General features: G+C 40.5%; 1 protein-coding gene and 1 long non-coding RNA gene across 2 annotated transcripts; one reads left to right on the top strand and one right to left on the bottom strand.

Moving 5' to 3' along the window:
* Nucleotides 1–284: 284 nt before the first annotated feature.
* rnf144b (ring finger protein 144B) lies at nucleotides 285–23542 on the bottom strand. The gene is given in 9 exon segments (XM_061673751.1): nucleotides 285–1937; nucleotides 5061–5150; nucleotides 5251–5395; nucleotides 10332–10539; nucleotides 11432–11492; nucleotides 12087–12191; nucleotides 15456–15521; nucleotides 15523–15722; nucleotides 23229–23542. Coding segments are annotated over 8 exon segments (945 nt in total). The 5' UTR covers nucleotides 15634–15722; nucleotides 23229–23542; the 3' UTR covers nucleotides 285–1778.
* Nucleotides 19556–20057, top strand: LOC133401160 (uncharacterized). Its single transcript, XR_009768385.1, has 3 exons — nucleotides 19556–19613; nucleotides 19702–19760; nucleotides 19851–20057. It is a non-coding gene; the product is annotated as an uncharacterized LOC133401160 (long non-coding RNA).
* Nucleotides 23543–25551: the final 2009 nt, after the last annotated feature.

The raw sequence follows: 25551 nt of genomic DNA, 5'->3' as shown, positions 1-25551 counted from the left end.
CCACATACCGAGAGAGAGAGAGAGAGAGAGAGAGAGAGAGAGAGAGAGAGAGAGAGAGAGAGAGAGATTTTTTTTTTTTTTTTTTGTTCCTTTTCTCTCTCTGAAATATGAATTAGTTAAAACACAGGAAATTATTTGGGGTTCAAAGTGAATAGAAAATACTTTAATATCGTAATAAAAGTGTCTGTTCACTTGCTATAGTGTAACTATAGCAAGTATACAGTTCTGCTGTATACCGCTCTGACATGCGGGAGTCATGAGATAACAAATGTGGCATTTAAGCACAATACCAAGATACACATTCAGTGCTGTCTTTATTTCATTTTTAGAAAACGTTTGATGCAAAACAGGAAATATCTACTGAACATATTCAAATGTGAATTACTCTTTAAAGCAGCAGTACCCAACCACCAGCACAGAGAGAGTGCATACAAAGATATTTTATTGATCATCAGTTTTAAAGACGTTGTATCTTGAAAATCAGGTGCAGCTTTGCCTCTGTACACATCAAACTGGGATCTCAGTCACGTGATATGGTAGTAAAAAAAGTAGTCCCACAAACTAGCAAAAATGAGAGGGGGGGGGCGCAAACATCTTTGTAGAGATTCTTTGGAAAGGGAAAAAGGCCAAATGATGAGATGGAGAAAAAAAAGAGCCAACAACTTCCAAGAAGAAGTAAACTGCATCTAAGGGACAATATAACTGAAAATACAGGTTCATCGCTGGGTTGCTACGGGTGATTCTCACAAACAAATCCCACTCTGCATAATATGTAGCAACCGGCTCGCAAATGAAGCATGGAGAATTCAAAACTGGTTTGCACATGAAGAGCACGCGCCTGGCATTAAAGACTAGCCTGGATTAAATCTATGCAGAATATCCAGAGATTGCAAAAAAAAAAAAAGACCGAATTCCTCGTTTCCATACACCCTATCTTCGTGAATTATGATCGAATCTGACCAAAACAATATTACTAAACTGACTGGACAGAAGTATTGTGTAACACACTTCTCGTGTCACGGTCTCCCATGACCTCAAGATGGTACCGGCTTTTTGAAGCGCTGAGCTTCCACTGATTCAATCTACATTCAGCGTGAGCTGTATGGAGATTGATTTGTTTTTGTTTCTCTGGCGTTCCATGAAAATATTGCTTCATGTGAAATCGGTCTATGGCGCAAAAAAAAAAAATGTTGGTGACCACCGCTTTTTAGAACCTTTAGTCCGGAGCGTAGGCCACATGGAAACAAAGGCATATTTGCAGGGGAATCCATTTTTGTGCAGTATAGAATCCCTATTATGTTTCACTGAAGAATAAGGTGCACATGGGACAGTTTGCCTCCTTGTCTCATTACCTTGACATTACTTAGACTTAATAGGGACGCTTACATTCTTAAGGATGGATGAAGAGAAGAAGGCTAACCAAATGCAACCCAGCACCAGGCACAGTACAGAGTGAGGCACTTGAGAACCTCTCATTTGGCATTATGACATTCATACTGTACATAAGACATTCATACTTTACATAAGAGGGGGTTTGAAGCGCATGAGTGCCAGATCCACCACTTTGTATTTATTGCCACTCTTCCGGCAAAAGGCTCATGAGTCAGTGGCGACGATTTAGTACTGTATATAATATTCCCACTCAATCTTTTTCATTTGCTGACTATGTGTACTTATTGATGTCATCACTGTCGAAGCCCACATGTGGTGTTGTGAACCCCCAGCTGCCCCCATGTGCCTAGTTCAGTGCCAATGTTTAGGGCCCAACAGGAAGGCTGCTATGTGGAGGAGTCTGCCTGACTGAGGTTCTCCTTTCTTTTCTCCTTCTTCACTCTGCAGGGCTTGCAGAGGCAGCACAGGATGCACGGCGAGGCTACCAGGAGGAGCGGAGAGGTGACCAGCACAACGATGCTGACCCCCACCAAGATTCCCACCACCTGAAGGAAGGGTAACATAGAAACAGTGGCCCGATTGACAAATTGACACGACAATACATTGTATATAGGCCTGTCAAGATCATTTTGATGAGACGATATATTTTCCCAAAAACTATCACAATATACGATATTGCTTTTTTTTTAATGTCTCTGAAATCATGAAAAATAAGGCCCAACATTTTTTATAATGTATTATATTTGTTTTTTGCTTTGAAATCATTATTGTTGTTGTTATTATCAGGTCCTTTCTTGTTTCTCTCTTAACTTGTTTTTCTTTACTTTTCTTTATATGGATCCCCCTGGGTCTGAAATAAAGAATAAAGACCTGCAAGACCAGCCTGGTTTATATGGAGCCTTGAATATTCCTTTTGCCAAACCATTCAGAAGTACATTTTTGCCATTTATACCGTCATTCAGAATAGAACAGGGAAAAGCTCTCTCTGCGCATGCTTCGTCTCGACATGAATGCGTGGTGACGTCATCGTTTAGGCACGGCGTAAATATGGGGGCTCCTGACGGAGCTCGTATGCAACGGAGACCTCGTTTTTAACTACTTAGTTGTTTTTAATCAAGTGTTTGCTTTTTTAAACAAAAAGTATAAAAACAATCCTCACTACTGTGCTTAATAGACGACGGACCTCCATCTTGATAAATGACACGATGTTCACGACGACGTGTTCGTGTTAATTGGGGACTAGCACACACAACAACACGGAGAGGCACTAAAGACCTTGCCGTGGTGCAGCGAGCCGTTTAGTTCCTTAACTGGCTAGCTTGTTAGCTCTCAGGCTAGCTCATTAGCTTGCAGCCGGGCTAGCGAACACAACAAACAGTTAAGTTTCCCTTAAGTGTCTCTGTTGTGCTGAGTCCCCTTCAAAATAAAAGGCTCCAAGCTTAAAACAGGAAGTCACGTTAAAACCTGCACATATAAACCATTTGACGTGATAAAACAGTCCCAAATAACGATTATAACAATGCTGTATTTAACTTTTAGTTGAAACATTAATTAATAAAAAATTACGTCAATTGGGTTAGTTCCACACACATTGCCTTTTAGTTCATAGGTTTGATGTTGATACTGGTTATAAAGAACCCTGAGTCAAATGTTCATTTTAGTCTATGCTGCGGGCTGCTAAGAAAATGGATGTTCATGATTTGGACACCCTTTATTTAAACCATGTAAACTTATTTGACCCAGCCTTCTAAAAGAACCGTTTGGAACCGGAATCGGGACTGGAATCGCTCAAATTCAAACGATGCCATCATGTAAAGACCATGGAATAAAAGATGGAATTCTGAACTTCTGTCTCGTGTTCATCTTTTGATCTGAAACCCAAATGTCATCAGTAGACAACCAAAAGAAAGGAATTGACCTTGCCGTTCCAATACCATTGGAGGGGACTGTAATGGATAGGTTATATAATTTGGATTTATTTTTTTGTAAATTAGTCATACCATCTGCTGTTCAGAAAGCATGACTGTCTAGCTGCTCCGTACAATATGGCTAGTCAACATAATGGCATGCATACCAAAAAAGTGACCTGCGTTTATGCAAGGTGAACATTTTAATTTGTAACCCAGTTGTACAGTATATGTCATACCGGATTATTTGTTTTTGTTACTGTCAGTATGTCCCCTAAAGAGACAACATACAGCGTATTTTGGGATTGGGACTTTCTTAATATGATTTTTACGAGCCAAGTTTATTGTTTGGGGGACTATTTTCAGATGTGTATGTTTAAGCCGTCACTAGTGCAACAGCAATGTTTCCTGTTATGTTATTCATATTTGGATTACACAAAGTGCCATAGAGACACTAGTAGCGTTCATGTGAGATTTGATGACTAAAGAGTATCTGTCATGGCTTCAAATAACAACATATGAGTAGCATTGTGTATTTCACTTCATGACTGTTTTGAGAATGTTAACTGTAATTGCCATACAGAGATTTTATGCAAGAAGCATAATAACAGAATAAGCAGAAAATCCACTGTAATCCGTTATTGGAAAAGGGCAGTTTGTTTTGTGGTGAAAACAAAGGAAAGCGCTGCTCCCCCAGGAGCCAGGAGAACTATTGGTAATATTCCTGTTTGCAGGAGCCCCATAGTGTTGGAGACATGGAAGGGGTGTGGGTGTGTTGTGTTGCTGTCATCTTGACAAAAAAAGACATGCCAGCAAAATGCTATCTATTGCAATACAATAAAAATATACTGCAAGATACAGCTAACATTTGCCAAACCAAGGCAATACTAACAAAAACCTCAGTTGACGGTATGAAGTTATAAAAATGGACCTCATTAGATGGCATGTAATCGATAGCTGATGTCTCCAAATAGATTTACGGGTTGTAAAACCAGTCAGGCAAGGAAGTAACCCAATCACAAGTTGATGCACTGCACTCTTGTACTTGTGGAACTTTGCAAACTCTCTGTCCCTGGGGCTTAAATGGCAGAAACTGCAGATTTATTGGAAAAGCAACTGTACTGCACACTTGGTCTTAATGCATGGCTTCTGTATAATATTTGAAGGATATAATATATAATACAGTCAATTTTCAGTTAGTTGCACCCTCGCACCAGGACGTAGTCAAAAAGTTCTCCGCTGTTAAATAGTTTTGTTGAATATACAAAGTCAATTGAGGGAAAGAATTTTAGATTTGTGGGATTATCTCAGATTAATGTCTGATAAAAGGGCGAATTGTGTACATGGGAATTTCCAACAAATCCTAAAAATCATGTGACACACGTTTTTGGAAAATTCAGGAACATCGCAACATTAGTGTCATCTCGTGATTCAGTTAACTGTGCCAGGGTGGAGTTAGCATTGTTTTGTGTAGGGATCTGTCCTGCATGTCCTCACAGGCTGGATTCTACTGGGAAGAAGTTGTCCTGGTAGTGTGGTGGCTGAGTTTATACAAAATACTGAATGTAAAGTTTGGACATCTTGTGCAGTACCTGTAAAAAAGATATAGTTGGTGTGCTAAAGGAGTGGACACTGGGAATTCTGCCATGTGCAGGCTGTTCAATTTATTGTTTTCAATATTTGTTCTTTTTCTAACTGGCAAGCCTTTGTTTATACATGCATTCTTACTCAATGACAATTATATTTGTCCAAGCTGCTTACCTGCGTTCGGTTCCACATAACCGAAGCCCTGGAGTGGCCAAGTTTGTTTCTGCAAGGCCCTTTATCGTAATGCCTGAGGAAAATGTCACCCTGCAATTACAAAACACACGTTGAGAAATGCCCGGCCTTGAGATCATTAAAGGTTGTGTTTATTATTATTATTTTGTTGTTTTTTTTAAACAAGACTCACATCCAGATTCTGCAGACAGTACCAGCAAAAGGTGTGTTTGCAGCTCTTGCACAGTATTTGTGCACAACCCTGGTTCCGCTCAATGTAGATGCCACACGTAGGACATTGTTTGATTGGCAACTCTGAGTCGCTGTTGTAGCGATCCCTGTAAATGTGGTTAGAAAAAAAAAAAGATGAGATGATGTCAGAAATGTCAAACATTATTGTGTGAATGGGGAAGAGTTTAGAGTACCAAATCATGGAGGCTTCATGGCTGTGTGGATTTTGAGACCTTTATTGAGAGGCATAGTGTCGGGTCAATGTTTGTGCTACGTATTTTGGGAGACAGAAATACAACTCCAATTCCAAAGAAGTTGGGACGTTGGAAAACAAATAAAAACAGACCAATATTTAATTGAATACACTACAAAGACGGCGTCACTGGTTAGAGCGTCTGCCTCACAGTTCTGAGGGCCGGGGTTCAATCCCCGGCCCCGCCTGTGTGGAGTTTGCATGTTCTCCCTATGTGGTTTTTCTCCGGGAACTCCGGTTTCCTCCCACATCTCAAAAACATGTGTAGTAGGTTAATTGGATACTCTAAAATTGCCCGTAGGTGTGAATGTGAGTGTAAATTGTTGTTTGTTTATGTGTGCCCTGCGATTGGCTGGCAACCAGTTCAGGGTGTACCCCGCCTCCTGCCCGATGACAGCTGGGATAGGCTCCAGCATGCCCGCGACCCTAGTGAGGAGAAGCGGCTCAGAAAATGGATGGATGGATGGATGGTTTTCTGAAGTGTTCCTGAGCCCATGTGGTGATATCCTTTACACATTGATGTCAGTTTTTGATACAGTGCCGCCTGAGGGATCGAAGGTCACGGGCATTCCATGTTGGTTTTCGGCATTGCCGCTTACATAGAGTGATTTAGAGTGACTGTACCTCCACAAAAAAGGGTGCGAAGAAATCATGTGCAAGTACGACCAGTGCTACTAGTGCAAAGGTTCGTGTAGAGCCCTGCTCAAGGCTCAGTCATTGCACCAATCCTTCTCAACATCTATAGTATGTCAGTAATCTTCCTGATGCCAAGTTGTCGTGAAGTTAGTTGACACAGTTCTCAACTCTGCTGTGCGCATCATCAAGTCATGGCTCAAGTCAACCCCAAGACCGTGGCTTCCAGTTTTGTCCAACATTGCACATCCTGGACGACTAAGAGGCAATCGATATTGATGCCAAGACCTGGATAATAAGAATAAAATTAGCCCCAAATCAAGCAATTCCTTCTGGTTCATCATAGAGGACATTGCCGATTTTGACATCAAGATGGCATGGCCCAAACAATGGTGTGATGCTGAACAGTACATCGCAACAAAGATCTGATCCCTGACCCACCGCCAAGCCTGCAGGCTTCGATCTCCCCAGGAAGAAAAGGGTCACACTGAAATGCATACGAACACTCCATGCTCGGTCAGTCCACTTCCTCCACAGGTGAAAGATGAAAGACAGCCCTGCTTGCGATTGTGGTCACTGAGCTCAAAATAATGATATTTTAGTATAATATATGACCGTCCATTCCTGACTGAAACACACCACACACAGGATGCACTCCCCTGGCTTGCCAACCTTGACCAACAACTGCAGTTTCACCCTGCACACTGTCATACAAAAGAAGCGGATATGTTAAGAGCTTGTTGAATTGGTTGTAGAGACATTATTTCTTGGATCATCACTGAAAATGAGCCAGTTGCATCATAAAACATGCCAACTCTTCAGATTTTTACTGTAAATATTCTGTTTTTATTCTTCATCATCGTTCACCTTTAATTTCTATAGTAATACTGTAGCTCGCCTATGGCAACACAATGAGAGGTTCTAATCTCAGTTTGGGCCATTCTGTGTTTTTGGCATGTTTTCCCTTTGCTTGCGTCGGTTTTCTCCGGGTACTCCAGCTTCCTCCCACGTTCCACACATACAGACCTTTTCCAAAAAAATTTAATATCATGGAAAAGTTTGTTTATTTCCATAATTCCATTCAAAAAGTTAAACTTTCATAGATTATAGATTCAGGGCCCACAATTTAAACAATTTCAAGTATGTATTTGTTCATTTTTACATAATTTGGCCTTCCAGCTCATAAAACCCACGGTATCAGGAATTCAAAAAAATTGGAATACTGTGAAGAAATCACCATTTACTTGGAAGTTTTTATCGGGGAAAAAATAAATTAGGGTCACATTAAATCAATCAAAATTTGGTGCTTTCAAAACGATATGTTAATATTTGCTACTTGGTTGGGAATCCCTTTGCTTTAATCACTGCCTCGATGCACCATGGTATTGAGGCAATCAGCCTGTGGCATTGCCTGGGAGTTATGGAAGCCCAGATTTTCCGTGATCCTTGCTGTCAGCTCTTCTTTGTTTTTGCGTCTGGTGCCCCTCATTTTCCCTTTGATAATACCCCATAGATTCTCAATATGGTTTAGATCCAGCAGGTTGGCTGGCCAGTCAAGCTCTGTGATGGCATGAGCATCAAACCAGGCTTTAGTGCGTCTGGTGGTATGGGCAGGAGCCAGGTCCTGCTGGAAAATTAAATTTGCATCTCCATACAGATCCTCAGCAGAAGGAATCATGAAGTCCTCTAAAACATTCTGATAGACTGTTGCGGTGACCTTGTATTTACAGGTAAGAAAGCAGAGTTTACCAACACATGCGCTGGACATTGCACCTTAAATCATGACTAACGGTGGATATTTCACACTGGACCTCAAGCAGCTTGGGTTCTGTTCGTCACTCGTCTTCCTCCAAACCCTTAGACCTTGATTCTCAAATAAAAGGCAGACTTTACACTTTCGGAAAAGAGGACCTTGGACCACTGTCCAACAGTCCAGTCCTGCTTCTCCTTGCCCCAGTTGAGACGCTTCCTACGTTGGCTCAGAAGTGGCTTGGTCCGAAGAACCGGACAGTTGTAGCCCATCTTCTGGATGCGTCTGAATGTGGTGGGTTTTTTTTGGCTGAAGCTCACTGTCATCACTTTTTCTGGTTCCACTAGACTCTCCATTAATATGCTTGGATACAGCACTCTGTGAACAGCCAGCCTCCTTAGCTGTGAACTTTTGTGGCTTACCCATCATATGGAGGTTATCAATGATGGTCTTCTGGCCAGTCATCAAGTCTGCAGTCTTCCCCATAATGAACCCAACTGAGACAACTGAACCCAACAGAAGTAATTTAATGACACCTGGGGCAACCTGTGCAGGTGCTTTGAGTTTAGTAGATGATTAGTGTGTGACACTCAGGTTAAAACATTTATGGCCAGCAAAAGTTTGGCTGATTTCTTCAGTGTTCTAATTTTTTTAATTCCTGATTTTGTGGGTTTTATGAGCTGTAAACCCAAATTATGTAAAAAAATAAACAAATAAATACTTGAAATTGTTTAAATTGTGGGCCCTGAATCTATAATCTATGAAAGTTTAACTTTTTTAATGGAATTACATAAAATCTTCCATGATATTCAAATTTTTTGGAAAGGGTCTATATGCATGGTAGGTTAAAGGAAGAGTCTTAAATGCCCACAGACATGAATGTGAGTGTGAATGGTTGATTGTCTATATGTGCTCTGTGAATGACTAGCAACAAGTCCAGAGTGTAGCCCGCCCTTTTGCCCAAAGTCACCTGGGATAAGCAAGCTCATCCATGTCCTTAATGAGGACAGGCGCTATAGAAAAGGGGACCGACTCAGATTATGTATTTTGCAGTCTTGAAGCATGTTAGTTGAGATCTTTTTTCCCATAAAAGCTATTCTGATATAGTCCTTAGTTTCTACTGATCCAAATGACTGGTATTTGAAGTTTCCCAGTCTCTTTTGCAGCCAATAAAGATAGATTGCTTTAATCATTCCAGTCTGAATTGCTTGTGTGGACATTGCACATCTCCTTGCTTTGAGCAATTAACATTGCATCCATTTGTACAATTAAGAGAACTGTTCTTTTCGAAGCAAAATCTTTTTTTTCTTTTTTACTTTTTAAAGAGGCTTCCAGCCACACTACCCTGAGAACGCCCGATCTCGGCCGATCTCGGAAGCTAAGCATGGGCGCTCCCGGTTAGTACTTGGATGGGAGACCGCCTGGGAATACCTGGGTGCACGGTGGACGACTGGTTAGAGCGTCTGCCTCACTGTTCTGAGGACCCGGGTTCAATCCCCGGCCCCGCCTGTGTGGAGTTTGCATGTTCTCCCCGTGCCTGTGTGGGTTTTCTCTGGGCACTCCGGTTTCCTCCCACATCCCAAAAACATGCGCGGTAGGTAAATTGACAACTCTAAATTGCCCATAGGTGTGCATGTGAGTGCGAATGGTTGTTTGTTTGTATGTGTCCTGCGATTGGCTGGCAACCAGTTCAGGGTGTACCGCGCCTCCTGCCAGATGATAGCTGGGATAGGCTCAGAAAATGGATGGATGGACTTTTTAAAGACACAAAAATGTATTTGTGCAATGGCCACGTCAGTCACCTGATCTGAATCCGAAAAAGCATCATTTTCACTCACAAAACAAGCAGCAACTGAATGCTTTTGAAAAGCTTCTCCAACGAGGTGGGGGTAATGTCCATGAGTTCCAGACTTCAAAAGGTCTGTGTATTAAAAATGATGGTTGGAAGCTTTATGGCTACACTTATGTTGTATTAAGTATCATAAAAACTGTCACTGTTCAAGTATTTGTCCAAATACTTCTGGACCACCTAAACAAATTCCTGTTTCATCGCAATGGAGAGAGGGCTGCTTCCCGACAGTACACAGGCTCCTTCTGTACAGGGAGCAGTCTGGCTTTGGGCCCAAACTCCTCCCTTTGGCTCAAACACAATGGAATCACAATATTACTCAGTGCCTCCCAAGTGACATCAATCAGTCTGGCAGAGTCGCAGCTCCGCGAGCTAATATTAAGTCGGAGCGGAGAGTTTCCATGTGGATAAGATAAACACTAACTGTTGGAATAGTCAAGAGACCAACAGTTTAGCAACACATGTAAGTGTTTCTTTGCATACTCCTCACTCATCTTGTACAGCTATACAGTTTGTTCCACACTGAGCGGGTTCAGATTTTGTGCCTGCCTGACTGACCTGCTTGCATGAGTGTGTGACATCATGGGTTGGCGCTCTGGGCAGGTGTGGCTCCCCTGCCAGGGTTCTCTACACCCAGAGCAGAAGATGGCGTGACAAGTGGGGCACGGCACAGCGGAGGGCTGGCCCTCGGAGCCCAGCACCACATCACACACGGCCTGGCATTCAAGCACCGGACACCAGATTTTACGAGGATCCAGCTTCACTCCTGTGGGGAGCACATTACGAGTATGCATACACTTAGCATGTTACAAGTACAGTACAGTGGTGCCTTGACATGCAGGTATACCGGTAATTTGTTCCATGACCAAGCTCGTAACTGAGTTTACTCGGAAAGAAATATACACTTTTACAATCGAAATGAACTGAAATGCCCTTAAATCTGTTCCAGTCCCCAAACACCGCTTTTTGTTACATTACATATTTTTGATGAAGTAGCCCTGTATTGTATCAAAACATAACAGAAGCGAATGTAAAGAAATAAACTGCTTTTATAAAATGTAATAACTGTACATACTGTGGATGTGTGCCTTGAAAGGGGCGTGGCTTTTTGTGTGATTTCAGGTACTGGAGTAGCTTAGTCTGCATGTGAGTGTCTGGATGAGAGTTGGTAGCCAACAGCTGCTCCTTGCGAGCATTCTCATTTCATATTTGTGTGTTTCACTTTTCTGAAGGTACGTCAGCGACTGTGGCTCTCCTTGCCCACATGTGACGGCAAGGAGACAATGACGTAAAATACAACAACGACAAATCGACCAAGCAACAGCTTGTACCTCAAAAAACTTGCAACTCAGGTCATCCATAAGTCAAGGTACCAGTGCATACATTTTCTATGGCCAGGTGATTATAGTATTTACTTATTAAATATCAGCGTCTGGGGTAATGTATACAAATGTAATGCAATTGGAGTAACTGTAGCTTTTTGACATAACACAGTAATGTGTTACATTACTGTAGGAGGGGACAAAAAAAAAATCAGGCAGTCTCAAAATGAGGCTCCGTGGTGCTACTTGGTGTAGGCTCCAGCTGATATGCGACCTCAAATAGCCCAGTGCCTGTCGCCAGGCATCAGCACAATAGCGCAAAAATACAATACCCACCTCTCTCAAACTTCAAACGCTGATACAGCTTAGTCTGATCTGCAGAGGCCAAGTCAGCTATCTGGAAACACAGACAGAATAACCTTGATTATATTTGAACTACAAACTGGAAAATGTGGAGTATATTTTTTTCTTTTCATATTGAAGTTTAATGTTTTTATATTTATTAAAATGCAGTGAGATTGTAAATTAGGGGCTGCGGGAAGGTTTACATTTCTATTTTTGTAAACGTCTGGTTTGTTTAAAAGTTTTCTCTAAATATTAGAAAAACTGTTTTTTTCTGTGACTTAAGATATTACCTCATCTTTAAACAAAAAAAAATAGTAATAATAATAATTCTATCCTGTGCAGAATTTAACTTAACATGTTACAAGTGCACACCACTGTAAAATGATCACTTTAGTGTAGATAAGTTCTGTTAGTATTTATCATACCGCAGATAGTGTACATACTCTATATGTACTGTATAGTCAACTACTGGAATTCACTGTTCTTTATTTGTAATTTAATGTACAATTTCATCACAGGTACATACAGTTTTCTTCACAAAAAGTGTATAAACAAAGACATCTGGCGAAATTGCTCAAACATATTCTTTTTTTGTTTGCACATGGGCTTCACTTTGGTTTCCCTTGTTTTTATTGTCAAGGCATACCTCAGAGTCAAGTAGCACCCCAATGTTTCTGCAAGCCATATCTGGGCAGGTGATGGGTGTCCCCCCACCCTCCGTGATGGTCAGCTGAACATATTGCTGCAGACACTGGAGGGAAAGAAATATCTCATCAGCCTTAATCATAATATGATATAGAACAAGAAACTTTTACTCAAATAGCACCTTGTGCATCCATCTTATGTTCATGCTCGAATAGATACTAAATGGGAAAGCAGAGAACATTTTGAGAACTTCTGCAAAAACATAATTCATAAGTCATATATTACTCAACTATGAAATTATAGAAGTTTAGCTGGGATTTCATAAACATTGAGATATGCAGACTGATTTGAGGAACATAAAATAAAAACATGTTACGAAATGTCTGTGATTGGGTAACATTTATGATTTAATCATTGACCTGGTTATAAAATATTAAAAACAACAACAAACATTGTAAATGTTCCTCAAACTGAGCTGAAAAAAACATTGTCAGCTGTCATTAACATCCATCCATCCATTTTCTGAGCTGCTTCTCCTCACTAGGGTCGCGGGCGTGCTGGAGCCTATCCCAGCTGTCATCGGGCAGGAGGCGGGGTACACCCTGAACTGGTTGCCAGCCAATCGCAGGGCACATAGAAACAAACAACCATTTGCACTCACAGCCATGCCTACGGGCAATTTAGAGTCTCCAATTCATGCATGTTTTTGGGATGTGGGAGGAAACCAGAGTGCCCGGAGAAAACCCACGCAGGCACGGGGAGAACATGCAAACTCCACACAGTCGGGGCCGGGGATTGAACCCGGGTCCTCAGAACTGTGAGGCTGACGCTCTAACCAGTCACCCACCGTGCCGCCGCTTTCATTAACATATACCGCAATTTCTTGTGTATAATGCGGAACCATGTATAATACGCACCCCCAAAGTTGACCTAAAAATTCTGGAAAACCCTTCTACCCGTGTATAATGCATTTTTACAAGGCATGAGTTTTCTTCTACCCATATGATCAAAACCTGAAGTATTATCTGTATTTTGTTAGTTTTTTCAAAGAATTATTCTGAAGTTAAGCACTTTATTTGAACACATAACTTTTTTTAAATTTACCTGCTCTTATTTTGAAATTCACAGCCCTACTTATATTTAGTAAATGAGAATGAGATCATGAGATCTGATTGAACCATAAGCAGTTGATTTGCCAAGACTAAAGTTGAAACAATCATTCTATATGCTTGATCTAGGAGTAAAGAGGACAAAGTTGGGTGTATTTTATATGAAGATTTTTAAACCACTTTTATGGCCGTTAAGTCAAGTTCGTAGACTAAATTTGAGTCGATGGGTGTTGTCTTGTCTGGTTTCCGCAATATCTTAGACACGCCCCTTGGGTATTTAACCTCTGACTCCCACCTCTTCTTTCTCTTTCGTCTAGTTCTCTTGTTTTTACTTGTCCGCCACTCCTCCCCCTTCCTTTTCTTTTGTCCTCTGGCGCCTCCGGCATCACCACGTGTGCGAACACCCACCGCAACCAAGCCGGCGGAGTTTCGATTGACGAAACCGGCCACGCGGCTTTGATGGGTTTTTTTTCTTAGCCGTGATCAGTCGGCGGAGCCTCAGCAAGCAACTACCTGCATCCCGTACCGGTGACGCATGCAGCTACGAACTACAGCTGGGCTCGCCACAAGGTCAATCGGCAGGAAACCTACGAGCTCACCCCGAGGGAACAACATTTTTCTTCTTCCGCCTCTTTTGTTTTTGTTTTATTTTTCTCCACATTTTTCTACAACTAAACCATTCCCACCGACCAACTGGTCTACGGTGGTGGATATCTTACAATAAGCAAGAATGTACAACATTAGTGGCTAATAATTGTGGAAAATTACTAGCTTCACACAAAATCTCAACTTGGTTTTCTCTCTCTCTCTCGCTCTCTCTCGTCCGGACTGAACGCATTAAACGCTCACGTTTTCAACTTTAGTCCAGCAACACTGTGTTCTGTTTCCCTTTTCGTACACCTATTTTTCCTCTCTTTCACCATTATTCGTGTTTCCTTGTTGTAGTTAGACCCCTGTTTGTGTTTCCCTATAGATCCCTCGTAGATTTCTTTAAATATTCTATAAAATTCCACTCTTTGTTGTGTTTTGTGTGTGCGTTTTAATAAGGAAACTTCTGTAATCGAGTATTTGTATTTCATAAAATGGAGCAACCTTTAGATTATGAGACTGATAAAAGGTTTGTCGTCGGTTTTAATTGTATTCATTAAAAAAGTGACGTGGTGCCCTTTATGAAACAAACTAGCTTGATTTATAATGTTAAGCGTCAAATCACGCTAAACCGGAAGCAACGCAGGCGTCGCTGCTTCGACAAATTTATTTCTTAAAGTACGTTTTATCCAAATGCCAAGATACGCTACAGATGGGTACAATTCGTTAAAGAAAACATGAAGGGCCAAGCGAAACACTTAATTTTATTTTAATAGGATTCAAATGAAACTGTCAAGCATTTCAGAAAAGCATTATCATACAACAAAACAAGGAAATTAATTATGGCTGTTGTTCACTCAACACTCATTTAAAAAAAAATATTTCACAAATTCTGCCAGTTCTGTAAACTTATGGGCAAAACTGTACATATATGCAGTCATACGTACCCCTGTCATATTGGAATGAAAGTGTAGGCTATACCTTTTTCATAACCTCCTGGTGGCATTGACATATTAGAATGACAGTGTACACCTCTCATAACCTCTAGGTGGCGGTGGGATATCGGAATGAAAGTTTACACCTTTTGCATAACCTCTAGAGGGCGGCATACATTTATTAAATGTGAATGTTTTTTTTTTCATTTTTCCCTATACCTATGTATAATGCGCAACATTTTGAAAAATTTTTGGGGGGAGAAATTTGCATTATAAACAAGAAATTATGGTAGCTATACAAGTTTTCTACAGTTTATGAGGTCAAACTGATTCTCCTGACATATCAGCAACCCGTTTAATTACAGTTGTCATAGCAGGGAAGAACAACATTTCAAATTGCTACTTGTATGTTACAGACAGGAAACAATTTAGTCGTATACCTTTGTACCCCTGTTAGGTGATTGCAGACCCTGTTTATCAGAGATCATAAATGGGCTTAGTGACTCTGACTCAGAGTGACAGCTTCATAGTCTCTGGTGTGTTATGAGCACAGTATGAGCAGAGGGCAAACACTTTCATCGATCTAAATATAGCATGGACGAACAATTCTTTTTGGAGTGACCACAGTCCAAAGTACAGGAAAGGATTATGTTTCCTGTATGATACTATACACATAATGAAGAAACACATACACCCAAATTACTGTAATAGTTGTCACTAACGTTCATTTTTACTTACAGTTGTACAGAAGATGCACTCACAGCTGTGCAGTGTCCTGGTGAGTGCAGGCGGATGCTCACAGAGGACATAGCTTGCAGAAAACTGGACTGGACAGGGGGTCCCTGTTGTTAGAGGTAGAGGGATCTGGTTCTGTATCCTTAGCTCCCCAGCTCGGTGTTGAAGTTGTGCTGGTCATACTGGAATGAGGTCAGGAGCAAGTATGACTGAGTCAGACTGCTTCAAGCAAATCTGCTGGGAACGGGGTGGGGAGTAGCCTGCATGTTGCTGAAAAATTTACAAAACAGCACAGAATCAGTTGTCTCTTCTGTAAGTGTCATATTTAGAGATATAGTTGTCATAGATAACCCTCCACCCTGTACTGAGAATATCCAATCACCTTCCTTTTGGTGAGCAGGGTAGACAATGTTTAAAAACAAAAACAAATATGAACTGGGTTCCAAATTATTATGCATGTAGGATTAAGGTTAAATAAACATTAAGTTTTTGTCGGGTCAATTTTGCATGTTGTTTTTCCAGTCTCTTCAGATCACATACAAGTTGTTGGGAAAAAGAAGGATCTTTAGGATGGCGTTCTGGATGATTGGTGTATGGCCACCATCTCCCTACAGGGCTGCGACATCAGCAAGGTGGTGGCAGAGTGATGTTTTGGGCTGAAATAAACACGGGTGTGAGAGTAGGCCCCTTTAGGATGCCTGGATGTACCAATATAACTTCTGCAGAATATGAGTTTCAGTTTCTAACTGACCATTTCCTGCCATGGTGTAAAAAGAAGAACCGTGCCTTCCGCAGTAAAATAATCAACATGCAAGAATGCACCATCCCATGCTGCAAAAAAGAGAAATGAAGCTTTAGCTACTATGTGCATGAAAGGAGAAAAACCTACAGTGAGGCTACCAACATTCACTGAACTCAAGCCTACTGAATACCTGTGGAGCATCCTAAAAAGAGGATTGACCGTGGTATACCTCCAAACCACAACTCTGGGAGCCAATTCTTGCATCCCCGAATGAGATACAAGCAGAAACTCTGCTTTGATTTAATATTTCAATCTATGAGAGAGTTGTTAAGGTTATATCAAAGATGTAACTTGAGTGATAAAAAGATGATTTTTGGTTGAAATAGCATTTTTCTGTTTGTTTTTAAATGTGTGCCGCAAAAACTATTTCAGTTCTTTACACAATTACAATGTTTTAGACTGGTGTTCATGATCATTTTGAACACTAAATTTTAAATAATTTGGCCCCCCAAAAAATCTGTTGTATTATATAGATTATATATAAAAAGTATTTTCCCCTTCGCAAATTCTTTTTTTTTTTTCATACCCCCATTTTCATGTTTAGCAAAAAAAAATTATACAAAGATAAGTAAGACTAACCCAGGTAAGTAGTCAGACTACAGTTACTTCTTCAAAACGACAAGTTACTTTTGAGTCATCAATATTTCTCGCCACGTATTAATTTATGGCTTGTGGTGATTCGTACAAAGAGCAGTCCAGATGTTCAAAAACATTATACCGATCACGCAGACCGCTCATTACTCAATAAACACAACAAAGCGATTGGGAGGTGATTGTTTATTATACAATGCACAGTGATGGTACAGTACCATAAAAGTGCAAAGAAATGCACAATTTCACTGTCGCCACTATTATCATGGACCACAATTGGCATCTTGAGTGGCTACGGAAAGTATTCAGACCCCCTTAAATTTTTCACTCTTTGTTATCTTGCAGCCATTTGCTAAAATCATTTAAATTCATTTTTTCCTCATTAATGTACACACAGCACCCCATATTGACAGGGGAAAATATGGAATTGTTTAAATGTTTGCAGATGTATTGAAGAAAAACTGAAATATCACACAGCCATAAGTATTCAGACCCTTTGTTGTGACACTCATAAATTTAACCATTTCTTCTGATCTTTCTTGAGATGGTTCTACACCTTCATTGGAGTCCAGCTGTGTTTGATTATACCGATTGGACTGGATTAGGAAAGCCACACACCTGTCTATATAAGACCTTACAGCTCACAGGGCATCTCAGAGCAAATGAGAATCATGAGGTCAAAGCAACTGCCTGAAGAGCTCAGAGACAGAATTGTGGCAAGGAACAGATTTGGCCAAGGTTACAAAAAAAATTCTGCTGCACGTAAGGTTACTAAGAGCACAGTGGCCTCCATAATCCTTAAATGGAATACGTTGGGATGACCAGAACCCTTCCTGGAGCTTGCTGTCCAGCCAAACTGGGCAATTGAAGGAGAAGAGCCGTGGTGAGAGAGGTAAAGAAGAACCCAAAGATCACTGTGGCTGAGCTCCAGAGATGCAGTTGGGAGGTGGGAGAAAGTTCTAGAAAGTCAACCATCACTGCAGCCCTCCTCCAGTCGGGGCTTTATGGCATTGTGGCCCGACGGAAGCCTCTCCTCAGTGCAAGACACATGAAAGCCCGCATGGAGTTTGCTAAAAAACACCAGAAGAACTCCAAGATGGTGAGAAATAAGATTCTCTGGTCTGATGAGACCAAGATAGAACTTTTTTAATTCTAAGTGGTATGTGTGGAGAAAACCAGCCACTGCTCATCACCTGTCCAATACAGTTCCCACAGTGAAGCATGGTGGTGGCAGCATTATGCTATGGGGGTGTTTTTCAGATGTAGGGACAGGACGGCTGGTTGCAATCGAAGGAAAGATGAATGCGGCCAAGTACAGGGATATCCTGGACTAAAACCTTCTCTAGAGTGCTCAGGACCCCAAACTGGGCTAATGGTTCACCTTCCAACAAGATAATGACCCTAAGCACACAGCTAAAATAATGAAGAAGTGGCTTCAGAACAACTCCGTGACTGTTCTTGAATGGCAAAGCCACAACCCTGACTTAAACCCAATAGAGCATCTCTGGAGAGATCTGAAAATGGCTGTCCACCAACGTTCACCATCCAACCTGACAGAACTGGAGAGGATCTGCAAGGAGGAATGGCAGAGGATCCCCAAATCCAGGTGTGAAATACTTGTTGCATCATTCCCAAAAAGACTCACGGCTGCATTAGCTAAAAAGGAGGATTCTACTAATTAATGAGCAAGGGGCCTGAATATTTATGGCTGTGTGATATTTCAGTTTTTCTTTTTTAATAAATCTGCAAAGATTTCAACAATTCCATTTTTTTTCTGTCAATATGTGGTGCTGTGTGTACATTAACTCATTCCCTGCCAATGCCGTCATTAAGAATCCAGCTATTCCCTGCCAATGCTGGCTAAAGATGTCAATGGCGTTTTTTAACACGGATGGGTAGGGGAGAGTCTTGTGCAGTTTGTGTGATCGTCAAGCCTCTGGATAACTGCAATGAAGATTGGCACCTTGCCACCCCCCCCCAAAATATTGCTGCGACCGACAGGAATGAGGCCTTAGATCATGCGGAAATAAAGGATAACGCTCCGAGCCGATCGCGCAAAATGTTGGCCCATACATCTCTCTCGGCCGCTTGCTGGCTGTTCCTCTGCCGACCAGGATTTGAATAAATGGGATCCGAAATCGTCAAAGAGTGAACTCCCTTCTGGATAGCCAGGCGAGCTTCCTCCGATGAAGATCGACGAAGTCCGACGATGAAGGTAACTGGTTTGCAGCTCGCGTTAGCTACATTAGCGAGCAAACACGCTCCTTCAGTCCTTGTTACATAAAAACATAATTTAGTCCCACTAGTTCACATTAGACGGTGGATGACTGGTTAGCACATCTGCCTCACAGTTCTGGGGACCGGGGTTCAAATCTCGGCCCCGTCTGTGTGGAGTTTGCATGTTCTCCCCGTGCCTTGGTGGGTTTTCTCCAGGCACTCCGGTTTCCTCCCACATCCAAAAACATCCATGGAAGGTTGATTAAAGACTAAATTGCTCGTAGGTGTGAATGTGAGTGCTTGTTTGTTTCTATGTGCCCTACGATTGGCTGGCGACCGGTTCAGGGTGTACCTCGCCTCCCGCCCGGAGATTGCTGGGATAGGCTCCAGCATCCCGCAACCCTAGTGAGGATAAGCGGTAAAGAAAATGGATGGATAGTTCACATTACAATGTAACGTCTGTTGCCAGTAATGATTTGAATTTTCCATTTCGTCCATCTTGCAGGAATTTAACACCCGCAAGTCGAGGGTCTTTTAGGATTGCGAAGAAGGTAATTTTTTTTTTTTTACCCTTGCAAAACACGTCATCAATAAAAGGTATTCTCTAGTAATTGTATGTATTTTTTTTTTAAATTACAGGCTATGCATCCAGCAGGCGTTCGACTCCCCTTCCAGTACGCAGTGCAGACAAAAAAAAGGTAATTGAAAGCTTTTTTTCCTCCACGTCTCATGACTGCAATTTCAACAATGTATTTTTATAGTAGTAGTTATATTTCTAAACCGCTCAGGTTCTGCTTTGAGCAGACGGAGTGACTGGTTTCAAGGAGAAGGACAACCACACAAGATTCCATTCAATGCCAACAGAAGAATAAAATAAGATGTGGATAAAACTTTGCTATATTTGATGCGCAAGGTAATAAAAACCTGGACAATATCGCAAACGGTAGAGGAGGAGAATTTGGAGGGAAAAAGTGCAAGTGTGAGAGGCCCATTTGTTCATGCATTTTTGTCTAATGTAAATTCTGTACATAGTTATACTTGTAAATAAATAATTTTTCAGTCAAAAGTACTTTCTCAGTGTTGTTTTATGTTTAGATGTTTGAGATTTTCACGAAAGAAAAAAAAACATTGTGAGGATAAGCGCTAAGGAAGATTAATGAATTGTGTCAAAGTAATTGTTCTGCTTGATGTGTCTGTTTTTTTCTTCCAGAAACAGATTTGGCTGAAAGTAGCCTATATTTGACTGCTGATTACTAAAGAACGGTATCAGCTAGAGACAAACTTTTTTTCCTGATGAAAGAAGAGCGTCTGATCTTTCATTTGGAGGTTGTGGTGTTTACATCGTCATAGTACATAATATTCTGTGGGGCTTGGAAAAATCAGTAAAATTGCTCGAAAACGCCTGTCTGTCTAGGGGTTCCCCACTCAGGAACCGGCTGGCAGTGAATGAGTTAATGAGGGGGGGAAATGAACTTAAATTATTTTAGCAAACGGCTGCAATGTAACGAAGAGTGAAAAATTTAAGGGGGTCTGAATACTTTCCATACCCACTGTATTTATCAGTTAAGCGTCTTTAGAGAAGTGTAGAGAATTGTGTGCTTGTTTACATGTTTATGTACCATGTTATGTTAATGTATTTTCCATGTCAAGTCTGCACTAAGTTGCTCATTTAATGTGGCTTCAACTACACTAATATTTAAGTTATTGCTTCATGTTGAGGACATCCTTCTGTAACTTGTGTGGTGTAGATAAGTTTGGTTAAGCTAATGCTTTTTTTGGTACTGTGGATAAGTGAAATTCCTGCCACTTGGCAGCTGCTGAAAGTAACTAAAAAGTTACTTTTTTCTAACTTAGTTACTTGTGAAAGCAAGTAACCAGTAAAGTAACAAAGTTACTTTTAAGATCAAGTAATCAGTAAAGTAACTAAGTTACTTTTTCAAGGTAACTGTGGCAACACTGGATACATCCCTCGATATTTGTAGCCATTGAACCCATAGTACAGGTGGATAATGAACAATACAATTACTTGTGGCTTCTGTGCACTTGACATACTGTATATAGGATATGGATGATGACGCAGCCTTAGCATCCTGGGGTTCAGTTAACAGTATCATGCTCAAGGGTCCTTCAACATGGTCACAGGGGGACTGAGGATCAAACTTGCAATCTTCAGCTTGGGAGACAACCACTCTACCAACTGAGCTAAATTGCCTCAATTCAATGTTTTGATTATACAGTATATTGTAAATATTACACTTTTTTTGAAACAGTGAATTATGTCTCATCTGAGGACGAACGTCCCAATTAAAATATGTTTATTGTCTGGGGGGTGCTTTTATGAGCTTTGCCGCAATGGTTGGACACAGTGTAGCGTAACCAAGGAAACTGCGGCGTCAAATGCACTAATGCAGCCTGTCGGAGCAACTCCTAATCAAACATTACCCACCCAATGTTCTCTGTTTCATCAGGCTGTTAAAATTGGCTGGGAACTCCATTGATGCCCCCCCACACACACACACACGGCCAGTAGTGACCTACATTTTAAGTAGGTGACCTTTAATTATCTATTATTGATCATAGCAACTGGTGTAGCAAAGCATGGGGGTATTTTCATCTTTATCAATCAAAGATACACAGCTAGATGTGTCGCATGGAAAATAACAACAGGAAACACAAACGACAAACTGGTTTGTTAACAACCACTGTCAAACTTCAGGTTTGACCTTTTTAACCTCAACATTTTGAATAGCTGCATTTAAATGGCACCAAAGTTGACAAAACATTCAACGTCTGGTACTGAAAATCTGAATTTTTAAGATTAAAGAATAATAATCTTACAGTGACTAGGATTAACAGTAAACTCCTATACAGGAACGACAGATTACTGTTGTTACAGCTTCATTCATTATGTATTTGACCCTGGAAAAGATTAATTTAATTGGCATTGCAGGAAAACCTGAAAGGTCAAACAAAATTCATTCCATGACCTGGTTGACTTCCAAGTTGTACTAATTCCAAAACAAATGTTGCCATTGCAAATCATGTGAATTTAGTTTGTTCCTAGCAATCTTAAACTGTCAGTATCATAAAATATAGGTGAACTGTACAGGTAAAGTTTTAAGTACACAAAATGAAACTAAAAAATAAATAAATACCTTTATATAGAGAGGGAAGAGTTGGCAAGCTTTCCTGGTCATTTTGACGATAGTCATCATTCATGAGTCATTCACACACCATTTCATACAGTTTGAGCCTTTAATTTAACCTATCATGCATGTTTTGAAATGTGGGGGAAACCCTTGCAAGCAAAGGGAGAACATGCAACACACGCACACACACACACACACACTTCAGATGAAGAAGTGCAGCACTGTTTGTGCGCCCCTTTCACTGAAACCTCTCCTTGCATGCCTGCATGTTTGCTATCTGGCTCTCTGTGGTGTGCAATAAAAATATATAGCAGAGTGTAAAGTTCGCATTGAGACAATATGATCTGTCAAATAAATATTCAATTCACATTTGACATTAGAGATCCACTGTTTTGTATATCAAACAGCAAGATGAGATACCAATGAAGACTCATTGAAACTGAAAGAGTGTAACATTCTTGTCACTGATTTGTCAAACCCAATTCTCTTGTAATAGAGTTCAGTTTACAATACAGTAATAAGGTGTGGCGCTGGCCATGCAGTCAGTCATCTGAGATGGCATCCCAGCCACAGGGGATCATTGTTGACTAAAGAAGCAAGAATCAGACCTGCCTCTACTTTAAACAGTCAGTCCTTGTTTGCTGCAGAAAGGCAACTGGAAACATCATTTGCAAAGCAACTCCCACTCACTCAATTAGTCTCCTTCTGCTTGGGGATATATATATATATATATATATATATATATATATATATATATATACTATCCAGAACATATATTGTGGGATTTATAGGAAACCCAAAACCTATTGCATACAGGTGCCCAGTCCCACCATTTGGATTTCTTCGTATCATCTCTGACGTAATAGTCAACATTAAGATCATATCTACAATAAGCACAGCTCTGTAGCTTTCCCATGAAAGAAACATTCACCTTCAAGGCTGCATATTCGTCACAAGGGTCGACAGTGAATAATAAACGCGAAGTTTCCGTGTAAAGTGATGAACGCGGCCGCTTACCTTGCGTGTGGCCAAGTGTGAAGGAGCTGCTGCGTGGGTGGCGACACTCCCGATGCACAGCAGCCGCACTGCTTCCACAGCGCCACTGACACGCGTGGGTTTGTTCCTGGGTCTCCTAGCTGCTCTTCGTATGACGCTATCGTTCTCTCCACTCGTGCCGGTATTTGGTCACCGGCCGCAATAAGTCGCTCCCTTATCACCTCTTGAAACATTTTGATGTTACAAACAATTCGGGAAAAAAACTAAATACAAAGGTAAAACACTTTTACAAGGCCGCCCTTTGTTCCTCGTCGTCGTTGCGGCATGTAGATACACCGTTTGCTGGCTATTTTGGGCGTTTGCAGCAATGCTAACTTCCGACCTTGCCAAGATGGCGGCGGAAGAGACGAAAATTTACGCTCTTTTAGCAAAAAAAAATGTTTTTTATATAAATTATATATATATATATATATATATATATATATATATATATATTTTAAAAAATTAATATATTATATATATATATATATATATATATTTTATATATATATATATATATATATATATATAAATATATAAAAAATATATATTTGTTTTCCGGGTAAAACTTTGAAATACAGTCAACTCACTGACTACAATTGAAGCCTTGGACCACTGAAGATGCCTAAATCGGGTAGAAGAAGTGACATAAGCGGGGAGTGTGAAAGTGTGCCGCCTAATGATGACTTCCGCCGTTTGCCAAGAAATCTATTGTCTAAAATCCACACTGCAGACAATGCTCTTAAAAGAGGAGGTCATATATGACATTTCTCACTTTATGTCTAAGGCCCAAAAAGAGGAGTAATTCTGTACTAACTGGGACCTTTTGAAATTTGAGCTTCCGAAATTGTTGAGAAATTATTTGATAATAGTTCTTTGTGTGACTTTTACAAATGTACCCAGTATCTTAATTGTTTTTTTTCCTACCCCCCTCAGTGGCTCTACCAGCCTGTCCGCTCGAAATCCACCCAAAGGTGTTCTATCAGTTTGAGGTCAGGCCAGTCAAGTTCATCCACACCTTTATGGAGCTTGCTTTGTGGACAGACATGTTTGAACAGGAAGGGGTAATCTCCAAACTGTTTGACTGTCCAAAATCTCTTGGTATGCTCAAACATTCACTGGAGTTTGGGGGCTATTATTGTGGACATTTCCAACTTTGTGGGAACAGTTTGGAGATGGCCCCTTCCTGTTCCAACATGATTGTGCGTCAGTGCACAAATCAAGATTCATGAAGACATGGATGAGAAAGTTCGACATGGCCTCAACCCTACAGAACACTTTTGGATAGGGATGTCCCGATCACATTTTTTATTTTTTTTTTTATTTTATTTTTTTTTGCACCCGAGTCTGAGTCTTTGATTTGAAGTAGCTGCTGATACTCAGTCCTGATCCAATATATATAACTACCAAAACTCAACTGTTAATATTTGAAAGAACAACCCAAAAATACATCGGTTACGATGCTTATTATAAAACAAAGATATTACTGTTCCATTTGGCAAGATATTTGTACCTTTGGATTATGTTGTCACTTTGTGACATTTAAAATGTTATTAAATGAATTAAACCGATCTTTTTCACCTGATCTCGATCAGCTGAAAATCACTTGATCGAAAATCGGGGTGGTTCACTACTTTTGGATAAATTAGAGCAGAGACTGAGAAACAGGCCTTCTCCTCCAACATAACTTTACAAATGCGCTTCTGGAAAAATGCTCATGAATTCCCATAAACACACTGCAGAGGGTGGACCGATGTCATTTTAAACCCTATTAAGAATGCGATGTCACTTACAGTAAATTCATATCTGAGTCAAGGCAGGTGAGCAAATACTTTTGGCAAAATAGTGTATTATCAAAGTTGGTTGGTATTGACTTTTGTCTTGTTTGCAATTATGACATATATAAAATCCCTGTTATGATGTCAGCTTTTCACTGCCAGGCATTTATCTGCTCTCATCTAAAAGTGTTATTTTTCACCTGATAACTATTTGATTTGGAATAACATACATTCTACAGTATAGGACTACAAGTAAGCGCAAATCTCACTTTATGGAATATTGGTTTCATCCTTAAATTATGTCCAGCTAAAACGAATATTAACGAGAGATTTAATAAATATATTGACGTGAACAATAACTTTTCTGATGAATGCCCTGAAATGGTTGTTCACCTAGTTTTGTACTGCCAAACTGTTTTTTTTTTGTTTTTTTAGCATAAATCTCTAATTTTATTTACAGTAACATCAAAAAGAAAGTTGTGCTCGCTTGGATGAATGTGTTTTGTATATCCAATGTTCTTAAATGC

This window comes from Phycodurus eques, chromosome 4, assembly GCF_024500275.1.
Source record: "Phycodurus eques isolate BA_2022a chromosome 4, UOR_Pequ_1.1, whole genome shotgun sequence".
In the NCBI taxonomy this organism is placed as follows: domain Eukaryota; kingdom Metazoa; phylum Chordata; class Actinopteri; order Syngnathiformes; family Syngnathidae; genus Phycodurus; species Phycodurus eques.
This window is presented reverse-complemented; position numbering and strand designations above follow the sequence as displayed.